General features: G+C 39.5%; 1 protein-coding gene across 1 annotated transcript in view; it reads right to left on the bottom strand.

The window, feature by feature from the left end:
- Positions 1–13,478, bottom strand: part of ltk (leukocyte receptor tyrosine kinase) — a 46,070-nt gene that overhangs the window by 8,608 nt on the left and 23,984 nt on the right. The window contains exons 14-21 of the mRNA XM_078278125.1: positions 12,482–12,580; positions 10,289–10,450; positions 9,934–10,101; positions 3,017–3,203; positions 2,799–2,889; positions 2,155–2,219; positions 753–882; positions 583–680 (exon numbers count right to left, since the gene is read on the bottom strand). Coding sequence (XP_078134251.1) covers positions 583–680; positions 753–882; positions 2,155–2,219; positions 2,799–2,889; positions 3,017–3,203; positions 9,934–10,101; positions 10,289–10,450; positions 12,482–12,580 — 1,000 coding nt within the window. The remainder of the gene's footprint in view (positions 1–582; positions 681–752; positions 883–2,154; positions 2,220–2,798; positions 2,890–3,016; positions 3,204–9,933; positions 10,102–10,288; positions 10,451–12,481; positions 12,581–13,478) is intronic.

Genomic DNA, 13,478 nt, shown 5'->3' with positions numbered 1-13,478 from the left:
TTTTTAATTAGCCAAGGTTAGTTGTTTGCTGTACTTTTACTGGTCACCTTGCTATTTTATAGTTGACGTGCGACTTTACATTCTCCTACGTGGTAATTTACTATCCCCAGAGCTGTTGAAAGACTGACTAGCTCTGTTTAACATGCTAGCTAACGTTAGCCAAAATTAGCTTGTGGTAGCTTAGACTGCGGTTAGATTTTTGTAGTATGCAGTTCAGGACTACAAATACAAAAATCTATCTGCTTGTTCAGATACACTTTCAGCTAGTTGAAAGAGAAGAACATACCAGAACAGGCCTGTTTAGTAAGCTGTATGTGATAAATAAAATATTATTATAAAATGCAATTCAATGTGGAAGTAATCCAAGTATTCAGAATACGTTACTCAGATTGAGTAACGTAACGGAACACGTTACAAATTACATTTTTGGGCATGTATTCTATATTCTGTAACGGAATACGTTTTGAAAGTATCCTTCCCAACACTGGCAGTAGAAGGGGCATTGTTACAGCCTAAAACATCTAATTTTGGTGTTTTTTTAAACGGAGCTCTTAGCAGTAATAACTGGGTGTGGATCTGAACCTGTGTATGAAGTGGTTCTCCTCCAGGTAGTGACAGCCGAAGGCGATGTCTCGGGCCATCTGCAGCAGCTCTCGCATGGTGAGAGAAGAGGTCTGGCCCTGGATACAGCACAATTCAGTTTAATGTACCACACCCACACACCCACACACAAAAGTGCAGTGCAGACTTACAGCTCGTGGCCTGTTCTGTCTCAGGAAGCTCTTCATGTCTCCTCCGGTCATCAGCTCTAGCAGGATGAAACGTGGCAGGATGTTCAGACTAACACCGATGCAGCGCACAATGTTGTCGTGGCTGAATTTGCTGCAAGGACAAACCATGAACAAAACTTGGGTTAGCACAGCAGGCCTGCATGTGTGTGTTAATCGTATTAAATGTGCTGCGTGTTTATGTATAGGCATGCTTGATACAACTGAGCAGGAGAAAGAAAAATACATGACAATGTAGATGGGAGAAGATGTTTGATCAAAAGATGTTTGAGAGTTTTGTCCTGCAATAACCATAGAACAACATGCAATTGCAATTACAATTGCATTCCTTAGTACAGTACATTTCAAGACTGTGCTAAAGGCACTTTTTAAAAACTCTAATTGCAGCAAAAAAAACTCTTATTCTTACTTATTTCTGACTGCTGCACACCTGGAAACTGTTGTGTCATTAGCTGGGGCATAACTGGATATTGAACATTTTTAATAGTGTTCTGCTTATTTCTTCTGTTTTTGTATGTTTCAAAATGCTACGCTGAATGTAGTTAATGTAGTCTAAATGTCTGGGGATCCTCTAAAATGTTACAATAAATAAACAATAAAAGTAACAAATCTTCGGCACCTACTTAAGAGACACTATTGTCAAATGCGACCCTAAACTCCTTAAAATGTATGGGGTTTTATTAATGACACAACTCTTAAGCAACTCCAAAACCAATTCATGCTTTAACAAGTACATAAGTGAAAATGTTAGAATGCACAGGCACAGACTTGTCAGATAGATAGATCAAGTTTTGAGTAAAAAAATTGAAAATCCTGATTTGGTACATGCTAAGTTTGAAATATTCTCTCCAATAGCTCAAAAAGGGACTTTTTGATGAAGGGATTTTTTGCTGACAGGTTTCATCAGTATCTCAGCTGTCAGGGTGCTATCTTTTTCCACAATCTAAACTTTTGGACCAATAATAAAGCAAAAATGCACAACAGATGTTTGGGAAGGAGATTAATTACTGATACTTACTAATTAACAGCACACAGGTTATAAACTAATAAGTTAGCAGTATTATAGTTATTTTACTAAAATTTTAAAAATAGACACACAGACACGACTGTCCTTGACCTTGACTAAACGGCCTCTCACATAATTAAGCTGAAACAACCAGCTAATTAAAAAAGAGGTCAACATCTGTGCTACATTATAGTAGCGGTTTGATTGCTAGTGAGAAGAGTTTCATATCTGGCTCCAGCTGTTATCTCCTCTAACTCAGAAGCCAGTAGCTGTCTGATGATGTGAGCACACTGCTGCTTCACACGTGTGTGCTAAAAGATGCATTGGGTGAATCAATGTCTGAACCGCAGTATAGTGCACCTCATAATCAGGGCCTCCATCAGGAAATCCATTTCATCCTGTTCGGAGCAGATTTCTGGAAGAGTCTGTAGAGCAGAAAGAATCGGAGAAACAGTTTGAGTGTGTGCGCCATTGTCAAGAGGAAAGATATCAGACCTAATCAGCAGACTATTAAAAAGAAAACCCATGTCGAGCTCACTCAGCTTTTGTCATTTTTTAACATTGTGTAGTTTTTAAGCCAAGTGATCTGAGGGCATTGACTGACTTCTTTTTTACAGTCAACAATCATTCTGTGCAGTCATGACGATTTAGCAGTATGTGATTTCATTTTTGCATTAAATGCTCAATTCCAATGTACTTGTACATGTGTTGTACTTGTGCAAATGGCATAAACATCTATTCTTTTCTAGTCATTGTACAGATTTTTTACACAACAAACCATATCATATATCATATTATGGAGTCAGTAAAGCAAAATAATTCTTAAATTTCTAAATAAACACATTACATAAAACTTGTCTTTTCAAATTCTTCATGCACATATGACCTTTAGATCAAAGAGGTAGGAGCACCCCGGTGGGATGTTGTTAAATTGATTAAATGTAATGAGCATAACTCCTCGTGTGGCGTTATCTTCTGACATTTAGGTGAAACTTGTGTCTGACCTTTATGGCCACCTGCATGGGCCCGTTATCACTGCTAATCCCCAGAACTTGTCCTTCATAGACTTCACCAAATGCACCATGGCCAAGAGCCCTGAAAAAAAACAGGTGGAAAATACAACAACTGACATGAAAGCATCAGTAAAAAGACAATCTGTGTACTGTAAGTATGGGCAGAACCTCAAACTGACATTTTGACATTGTGTCTAGGTGTGCTGTACCTGAGAAGTGTTATGTTCTTGCGTGGTACTTCCTTCAGTTCGTTGAGTGAGGCGGCCTTCCCTGCAAAGCAGTAGTTGGGGTTGTAGTCAGTCATGATGGTGGAGGAGCGGATCTTGCTCAGCTTGTACTCTGGACTCTGCAGACGCCCCCTCACTGCGTACAGGTCGTTCTTCCTGCGGTACCACACTAAAGACAGAGACAAGAGAAGCGTCTTTTACTTCTAAAAGTCTAAGAGTTAAAAAAAAAAAAAAAAAAAATCACAACCCTAACTGGACCCCACACTTGCACCTAAGTTGTAGTAGCAACTTCCTGACTGTCTGCTAAATGTAGGAGCAGTAACACAAGGAGGGGTCAAGCCGCATCTCAGTAGTCGATACTTATCAATGTAATAACAACATTCTTAGGGCCAGTGGGAAAAAAGTTGGTTCACAGACAGCCACTTTGATGTGGGGAAATCGATGTTCCCCTTTAAGAAGATGAATCCTTCCACACAAAAACACAATGTTTTGCAGGATGTCCTCTCCTTGGTCACTGCTCCTAGACTGTCTGTGCCAGTGAGTTTGGACTCACCCGCGGTGGAGGCAGCCCACATCCCTGATGCAGATTGGTAGTCTGCCAGGGAGGGGGCGTTGCGTGCAGGTAAGAGGTGCCGTCGAGCCATCGCCCGGTGCAGATGCTAGGGACTCAGGGGGGTTGTGATGAGGGGTGGGTTGAGGAGGAGAATGGGGAGAAGGAGGAGGAGCAGATGGGGCGCCCAGGGAACAGACTACCTCCCTGCATGGGGGAGAGCTCAGGTGAAGAGACACTGTTAACCTAAAGGGTGTGTGTTGGTGTGCTTTTTGCAACGGAAAGCAACAAGTAAGTGCACAAATGTCATGCTTTTGTTTTAGTATTTGACTTAGTCACTTGCAGACTCACACAATTACATACAGTGCAGTTAGTGAGGAAGTCAGACTAAATTGCAAAATTTTTCATAAAAAGGTTTCTGTGCAAAGAGGTCAGCTCAGTTTGCACTCTGTCTGCTAAATTTAGAAGTACGATATCATGGTGTTACACTAGAGAGCTGTTTGTTCATGACAGATAGTAATTAGCAAAACAACCATCTTATCTGCAATTAATATCCATCTGATTACACTGAGTGCATTTACTATATGTAGAACTACAGCTAACCCAAACTTTGTTGTATTTTTGTTTCACATACTAATACTCATATTCACATACTATTTTCATTTGTTTTCTGTATTTTCTGTTCAGAACGTTGTGAATTTATTTAAATTTTTTTGAAAATGCCATTTATCTGATAATATTTGGTGGCAGGCAGTTTGAATTGCCTTGTGTCGGAATAGTGCTCTATAAATAAACTTTGATCGTAACCCTACGTCCACTTTAATGTATTTCCCATTTTGTGTGCCATATAAACATTGATGCCCATTTCCTTAAATATCCTGAAAGGATGGTGCTCCCCTATTAATGTTTTAACTTGTCTACATCAGCAGGAAGAACCAATTTATCACATATTCTCAACATTGCTTCCAATGTGAATTTCACACATTTACATTAGCATATAATACTAGTACATATCATCTGAGGGTCTGCCACTAGAAATAATTTTTATCAAGTGATGTGGAGCTAATCTACCCAATTTCAAAAAAGTTGTTCAATCTCTTTCTAGAGGCTGCAGATTTAATTTTGCTACACAATACAAAAGTGTTAGCTAGAGCAAAGAACATACTGATGATTAAAGATGATCATCAGAACCTGGGGGATGGAGCCTGGTCAGCCCTCAAGAAGACATGGGAAAGGGATCTGATTATTACACTGTATGATAAGGAGTGGGACAGAATTTGTAGGAATATTAAAACTATGTCACGTGATGTAAGGGTGCACCTCATTCAGTTAGAGATTATGCATCACTTCTGTAGGAAGCACTCCAGATTGTTTTGACTTGGTTTGAAAGACACAACAAACAGAGGACGGCCAATTACTTCATGTCCTATGGTCTTGTGATAAGGTCAAGGAATTTTGGACAGGGATACATTATAACCTGTGTCAGATTGCAGTTCAGTTAAGTTCAACTGTATTTATATAGCATGTTTAAAAACAACCATAGTTGACCAAAGTGCTTAACAAACTCAAAAAACCCAAAATGATAATATACACAAACAATACACAATACAAAATAACCAACAGTAGAAAAAAAGGACAAGGTGTCAAAGCTCAACTTGAATTGAAAGCCAACGAATAGTACTGGGTCTTAAGCAAGGACGTGAATGTTTCAACGGTCCGAGCTGTTCTTATATGAATAGGTAAACTATTCCAGAGGTTTGTAGCAGCCACTGCAAAGGCTCGGTCACCTTTATTTTTTAACCTGGATCTGGGCACATCGAGGAGCATCTGATTGGAAGACCTCAGTGCTTTGACAGGTGTGTGGACATGTAAAAGCTCCAATAAATAAGAAGGCGACAACCCATTTAAAATCTTAAAAACAAGCAATACAATTTTAAAATCAATCCTGAAACAAACAGGAAGCCAGTGGAGCGTAACCAAAACTGGTGTAATGTGGTCACGCTTTTTAGTCCCGGTTAAAATTCGAGCTGCTGCATTCTGGACTAACTGTAACCGACGAAGGGATGACTGATCCAATCCAACATACAAAGAGTTACAGTAGACTAATCGAGACGTAATTGATATCTGGAAATGGAGTGAGGAGACTTCACAGATGACCGATTTAGATGTCTTCAGATTAGATTCAGCTTTATTCAAACATACACACTCGAGTGGGATGCATGCACAGATCAGTTTCTCACTGAACACTAAGTGAACATACTCCTTTATACTGTTTGGCCTCACATCTGGAGAACCAGTTGTCAATCACATAATCATAACAACTGTCGTGTAGGCCCCCTCCAACGGTCACAGGTGATGATGACATATGTTGTTATTCAGCTCTCCTTCACACGAAACATAATAATTACACCTGGAGAATATTAGTTCTCATGGCCTCCGATCCTGTCATGGTGTCATACCCAGATGTTTCCCATAAATATCACCACACGGGGCCCTCACATCAACAGTCAGTCATCAGTTGGCACGTGAGGTTCACACACATAATAACCCTATGTAATTTATTGTATAAGATTTCTTTGAAAGCATGCAGACTTAATATTCAACCTATCAGTTATAAATGCATGTATGACTCTTTCGAAGTCTTTGCGTAGCAGGTAGGACTTGACCTTAGCCAAAAGTCTCAGCTGGAAGAAACTGGTTTTAATAACAGAACTAATCCGTTTGTCAAATTTAAAAGCACTGTCAAAAATCACACCCAGATTCTTGGAAAAAGGACGAATATGGGAACCTAAAGTACCAAGAGCAACTACACAGGCACTAAAATGTTCAGCACGATCAAACACAACAATTTCAGTCTTATTGTCATTGAGACAGAGAAAATTCTGATCCAACCATATTTTGAGATCTCTCAAGCAGTTAAGCAAAGGCTGAAGTGTGTCCTTATCACTGTTTTTTTTTAAATGGACCCCAAGGGCAGCATGTACAGAGAAAAGAGCATGGGTCCCAAAATGGAACCTTGGGGGACCCCACAAGAAATAGGGGCAGCAGATAAAGAGCAATTACCAAGTTGGACAGCTAAACTCCTATCTGTCAAGTAAGATTCAAACCATTTGAGGGCTATGCCCGTAATGCCAACACTTTGTTTGAGTCGGGATAAAAGGATAGAGTGGTTGACAGTGTCAAAGGCAGCAGTCAAATCTAAAAACACTAAAACAGCAGAGTTTCCTGAGTCAACCGCTAAGAGAAGGTTGTTAAAAACTCTTAGAAGGGCAGTTTCAGGACTGTGGCGGGGCTTAAAACCAGACGGGAACTTTTCATAAATACTAAAATCACCTAAAAATGATTGAAGTTGATTAAAAACAACCCAACTCACAAAGGTTTGGAAATAGGTCTAAAATTAGAGAAAACTGAAGGATCCAGATTCTTCTTTTTTTAAAGTGGTTGCACAACAGCATGTTTAAAAACAGCTGGAACACATCCTGAGCTGAGAGATGTATTAACCAAGGATAAAATAATCAACCCAACAGTGTTAAAAACATCTTTGAGCGTGCAGGGATACTGTCCAGCAGGCAGTTTGCAAGACGAAGCTGCTTAACTATGTCAGAGAGAAGGTGGAATGAAACTGGCTGAAACTGCTGGAAGACAGCTGGGCATAAAGGAGGAACAGAGGGGTCACTGGTAAAAGCAGTGGATGAAAAACTCAGACCAGAAATTCTATCAATGAAGTGTTTCAGGAAGTTTTCACACAACAATGTGGATGGCACAGCACAGTCAGTTTCACAATGGTTGATAATAGAGTTAAACACTTTAAAAAGAACTTGAGGCCTCTGGGTGTTACTAGCCAACCAGGTGAGATAAAAAATGTGTTTTAGCAGATTTAACTGCTCCCTGGTATTTATGTAATGTGTCCTGTCAAATTTCAAATGACACTTGGAGTTTATCCTTTTTCCACTTTCTCTCAGCTTTTCTGCAGGCACGTCTGAGAGAGCGTATAGTATCATTCAGCCACGGTTCTGAAAGTGCTTTACTGTGTTTCTTCCTCAGTGGAGCAACAGAGTCCAATATCTCAGTACAAGTACAGTCAAAGAGGTTGGTGAGTTCCTCAACATTAAGATTACAATCTTCGAGATTGTACAACACTGAGCCTTTAAAAGCAGCAGAAAACTGTGAGGCAGTTAAAGGGTTAATTGCACACACACAGCGTGCGGGAGCAACAGTAGAAACGTCCAAGCTGGGGACAACCACAGTAAATAAGACGGGCAGATGATCTGAAATAATGTGTCGCATATTTCACTAATGGCAACACCTAAACCATATGACAGCACAAGGTCCAAAGTATGTCCTTTTTCATGTGTTGGGCTAGTGACAGACTGCTTGAGATTAAAAGAGTCAATAAGATTAAGAAAATCAGGATTTCCTGTGTACAGGGGAAATTATGCTCCTACAGTGGTGTTAGAATTCAGTTCACCAGAACGGCTCTCACTCGAATCATTACTAATCTTCCTCTATATTAATACAAAATGTCTGTCCTGTCGTTGCCCCAAAGTTGTCAAGAACTTTTGCTTTTGGGTTGGTTTGTTTTGGGTTGAAAAACTGAAATTACCTTGCTCAGGTCTCACTGTCAGTGGGGAAAAAAATCTCCATATTGCTCCTGTAATTCATCAGATTTATTTTTATTCATCACTTTTCTTACAGGAGGTTTATTGCATGTATTAGTTCAGTCAAAACCCCAAACTGCTTTTGCCATGCCTAGTTGTCTCGTCAGCCCACGTACAAGCCCAGAGAACAGAAAATGTGATTGATATTTTAAAGGAAGTCAGTGCTGTGCTGAGTTCTCCAGAGGCCCTAACACCAAAACTGAATGTGGAAAAGAAAGACTCTTCCACTGTTGAGCTTTACTTAATATTCAGCACTTTCAGTGAGGTTATCGAGAGGACGAGAGAGAGGGAGAATCTGCTGTATTCAAACATCTTAAACAGCCCTTGGTGGAGGATTAGTGGGTCGACTGAAATGTCAGGATTCCCTTCCTAATTATCTGCAGCAGATGGTTGTCAAAAAGGTGACAAAGGTGCCAAAAAAAGTGTAAAAGCTGTATAATCCCTCACTGTCCTATATTATTGCAGAATGACTGCATATGTTGTTGTTACAACTGCATACAAACTGTGTATATATATATATATATACATATATATATATATATATATATATATATATATATATATATATATATATATATATATATATAAAGTGTCTGTCGGTTAATCAAGCTAGATTTAGTATACAAGTCAACATTAAACAGTATACATTGCATAGCAGCTTTTGAGACCAAGATAAATACTAATGCAATATTAGTAGCATTAGGTGATGTTATAATCATAATTCATCTTACATATTAGACTGTGGTCATCTTTTAATTCCTCAGTTGTCTTTCTTTCTCTTTCCTAGAGTGTTATTGCCACTGAGTAGTAAAGTGAAAACTGGTTAATTGTTAATTCCCTAATTATTCCTATTTTAAGCAGTTGATTTGTGCAAGAATCAACAGTAAAGCATTTTACATTATGTCTGACTGTCAGATTGTCCCAGATTACAAAAACCAAACAAATCAAAAATCAAACAAATCTTGTCATCTCTTCATTCAAAACCAAATACTCTTCATCAGTGATCTTTGTAATCACAGCTCTAGTCTTTTTGCTATATCCTAATGCCCCAGGGATAAGATAACAGCTTATCTTCTATCACAATTCTCTATTGTCCCATATTGTTATGTAATCTTCATGTCTTATAATCATTATTGTTTCTTCAGTTGTTTTTTTCAGCCACTGACGCTTAACGCCTGACATTTACTGCTGTCTGATCTCACTCATCAGTACACATCTCCAGCTGAGGAGAACTTCCTATTTAAATGTCAAACCGTTCTGCTTGTCCTTTTTATAGCTAATGATGTATTTTCAAAATAAAGTTATACAGATGCTACAGTACATCTCTACTCTTTCCGGCTTCCTTGAAAGCAATCGTACTGTAAGCAATAAATACAACATATCACTTGCATTATCTCACTTCTCATCTGCAGTATAATCTTGTTTCACACTCTTTGGCACACAAAAAAAGTCATATTTACACACAGAAAGCAAAAGGAGAGTCACCTGAAATAAGTGCTTGTAATAAAAGTGTCCATATGTGCTCACTTCATATTGTGTCAGCAACATTTAATTCAGAGGCCTATCTTTCCCACAGCTCTTTTAATCATCTGGTGCACAGCCAGAGGAGGGCATTTAAACCAACTATTTTCAAAAGGTGTTCCTGTTTCTGTCAGCAACACCTGAATACATCTTTATATCCAGCTGTGCTCACAGCCGGTGAAAGGCGGATGGCACAGATTGCACACAGAACTGGAGGAGTCTCTTACTGAGGATGACGCCAGTGCAGATCAGTGCGATACCGCTCGCGATGGTGGAGACCACGACTGCCAGGATCAAAGATGTTGACATCTGGCTGTGCAGAGCCGGGCCTTGAAGAGCTGCTGGGAGAGAGGGGAGAAGAGGCTTGGTTAACAAACTTCAAAAAGTGATTTTGTTTAGATGCTTTATGTGTTCAGATTGGAAAGAATTTTGAGGGCTTTATTGTTTGACATTAAAAGCAGCTGTTAACACATTGTGGCTATTATCCAAGAGGACAGGTAGTGTTTGTTGGGGGTAATTACGTACCTATGGTGCCGACACATGTGACGTTGTCGCTGGCTAGGACTTCATCGTCGTCGCAGAGACAGAGGATGAGGGGAGTATCTTCATCTCGTTTGCAGCTCTGCGTTTGACAGTGGCTGCAGTTCAGCTGCACCTTGATCTCACACTCGCCGTGACTCTCCATGGCTACAAGGAACAATGTACACGCACATAAACACATGGATGCAAGGAAACACAAACACCAGACACAAACAATTTGTGAGAGAAGGAAATCATTACGTTTGCAGGATACTCCAACAACAAGATCAGGTGATATGCTATACGTTTCTTTTTTCAGCAAATCTCATGAAAATATCAAACCCAGCAATGAATTGAAAGTATTGTCGGTGCAGCCAAAACCAGATGCTTTATAGCTTATTCCTCGGTGTCACAGAGCTTAATTGAAAATTTAAAAACACACCAATGAGCAACACAGCTGCACTGGGTGACATGTTACATCATCACAGTGAACATGGGCGCTGTAGTTTATTTTGAGTCAATTACAAAAACATCATCCCATTGCCGTAAAAACTTTCTAGAGCACCGAATCCGTGGCTGAAAATACTGCTGTTTTGGGCAACGTTCACTAAAAACTACAGTGCCCAGGCGTTTAAGAATATTAGTTAGCCTTTTATAAAAAATTGAAGTATTTTATATATACACGTTTTCAGCAGAATCAAATGGGATTGGGGCTGAGAGCCACAGACAGGGTGTGGAAGTCAAAAAATTAAGAAGAGATGGACTTCAGTGTTATAATATAATGTTGATAGTAAAAAAAACAATATCTTTATTTATCATTATTAAAAAACTCTAATCTGTGACCTAAACAGTGCTCTATGGTTTCTTGTTTCAAATTATTAATATAAGGAAAATGTGTCATATTAAACTCATCCTTCACTTAACTGTTTACCACAAAATCAAAAATACATATTTTCCCTCTTACCTGTAGTGCTATTTACCAATCTAGATTAAGTTGCCCAGTGTTGGAGATATCACCCGTAGTAATGTCTGCCTTCTCTCCAATATAATGGAACTAGATGGCACTCGGCTTCTCAAATACATTTGAGAAACTCAACAGCAATGACTCTTTTGAGAAATCATGACTCAGTTACTTTGTGAGCAGTTTCATGTAGGAACTATTATCTTTCTACCGAATTCCAACACTGGGCAATTCACACCAAAACAATCTAGATTGATAAATAACACTACAGGTAAGAGGAAAAAGATGTATTTTTGATTTTGAGGTGAACTGTCCCTTTAAAGATAAGACAATATAACTAAATTACAGGAACACTGAAGAAATGCAATAATAACCATTGAAGGGAATCTCTTTGTTAAGATCTTGCTTTGGATGCGTTTCATGTTTGAACACTTCAGAGGCTGCCACTTTGTTTGAAAGCATCACTAGTAGCACAAGTAGCAGAAACAACAGCATCTTTCACATGAGAATTGAGGGCTGTGTGTCGGGGCCGAAGGCAACAAGCTGCATGAGGCTGTAAATTAGTCAACTGCCTTCCTCTTCCTCCCGCTAAATAATGAGAATCAGATGGTAGTCTCACAAAAAAACACCACAACATACAGTATATCCAGGCACATGTGCGAGTCTGTCGGCCTGAGTGCCGACTCTCTCACGCACGCACGCACGCACGCACGCGCGCGCACGCACACACACACACACACACACACACACACACACGTTAGCTCTCTGTTCTCTTCTACTACAGTATATTCTATTCTACTCAATGTTGACAAAACACTCTTAACTCAATGTACACTTACTAGCTTTTTTCCAGAGATTTCACCAATCTTAATCTGTAGATGGTTTTTCCATTCTATTACTGTTTACTCCACTCTATTCTAGTTCAACTGCATGTCACAGCCTTTTTCAGCGGATGGCATTTGTGCTCTCTGCTCTATTTTACTCTACAATTACTCCATCCTTCATTATTTATATCTAGTTTGACAAAATAATATAGTCACTCAATGTACACTTACTCACCTTTTCCAGAGCTTTTGACAGCAGCTCACAGTCTTCATCAGGGAATGGCATTAACTCTCTTTTCTCTCCTTTACTCTCTTTATGCCACCTCTTTTTTCACTACTCTAATCTGACAGAGTCATTATCAGATTTATCAGCGTCACATTCTTCATAACATTATCATATGATGTCAGTCATACCTGCCAGAGGCTGAAGGAAAATCTCTCCCATCGGATGAATGAATGAGATTCCATTGTGACCGTCGGCTGTGATCTCATCTGTCGGCGCAGCGTCACCTCCTGTCACAAAAGGTAATTTGTGTACTCACCTATCAGTCAGTATTTAAAAATAATGTCAAACCATTTTGACCAAATTAATTTATGCTTGTCATTTTTCTCATGACAAAATAAAATACCATGATGCACAGGAACCTTCAATTTTACCTCGGTGACAGAAAGCCAAAAGATTGGGAGATTATTTAGATATTACCATATAACCTTCTTCATTCTGTTGGTTCACACAAGCTGTTCTGTCACTTAAGGACAAAAGCATAAAAATTAACAAACAGAAAATGTATAGTTATTATGTATGTAGTCTCGATTTGCCAGACCTTCCTCCACAGCGGTGCAGGGGAGGGTCTGGCTAGTCCAAACAGCATTCCGTGATGGGAGAAAAAGGTGCTCAAGTTTATTGGTATTTCTTTAACCCAATCACAATCGCTTTGGGCGGTGCTAAGTGCTGAGTGGAGCCACAGTGCCTCTGCAAAATAACCTCGGGAAGGAACTTGTTCTGGTGGAACGTGTACGTTCAAAAGTTGTTTTAGTCGTGCAACAGAAAACTCAGATTGGACAGATAGTCTAGCTGTCTGGATTTACCCTGCAGAGATCTGAGGAGCAGTTAACCATAGTCCTCACAAATCCACCAGAGTTTAAAATTCCATCACAAAGAAAGCGGAAGGTAATGGAAATCCGGACAAAAAGAGAGATATCCAGCGGAATTTCCAGCGGCAACGGAGCAATCCCTGAAGTGGAACGTTGTGGATATAGACTACTATGTATGTTACCATGGCAACACATTATCAAATCGCACTGCGTGGTGGTCCTCGATATTACTCACAACATTTCAAAATTGTACATGAATGTGACAGTGATACCGTTGGAGTCCACTGTCGAGAGCAACTAGACAGGCATAAATTAT

The sequence above is a fragment of the Sander vitreus genome, chromosome 20, assembly GCF_031162955.1.
Source record: "Sander vitreus isolate 19-12246 chromosome 20, sanVit1, whole genome shotgun sequence".
Taxonomy (NCBI): Eukaryota; Metazoa; Chordata; class Actinopteri; order Perciformes; family Percidae; genus Sander; species Sander vitreus.
This window is presented reverse-complemented; position numbering and strand designations above follow the sequence as displayed.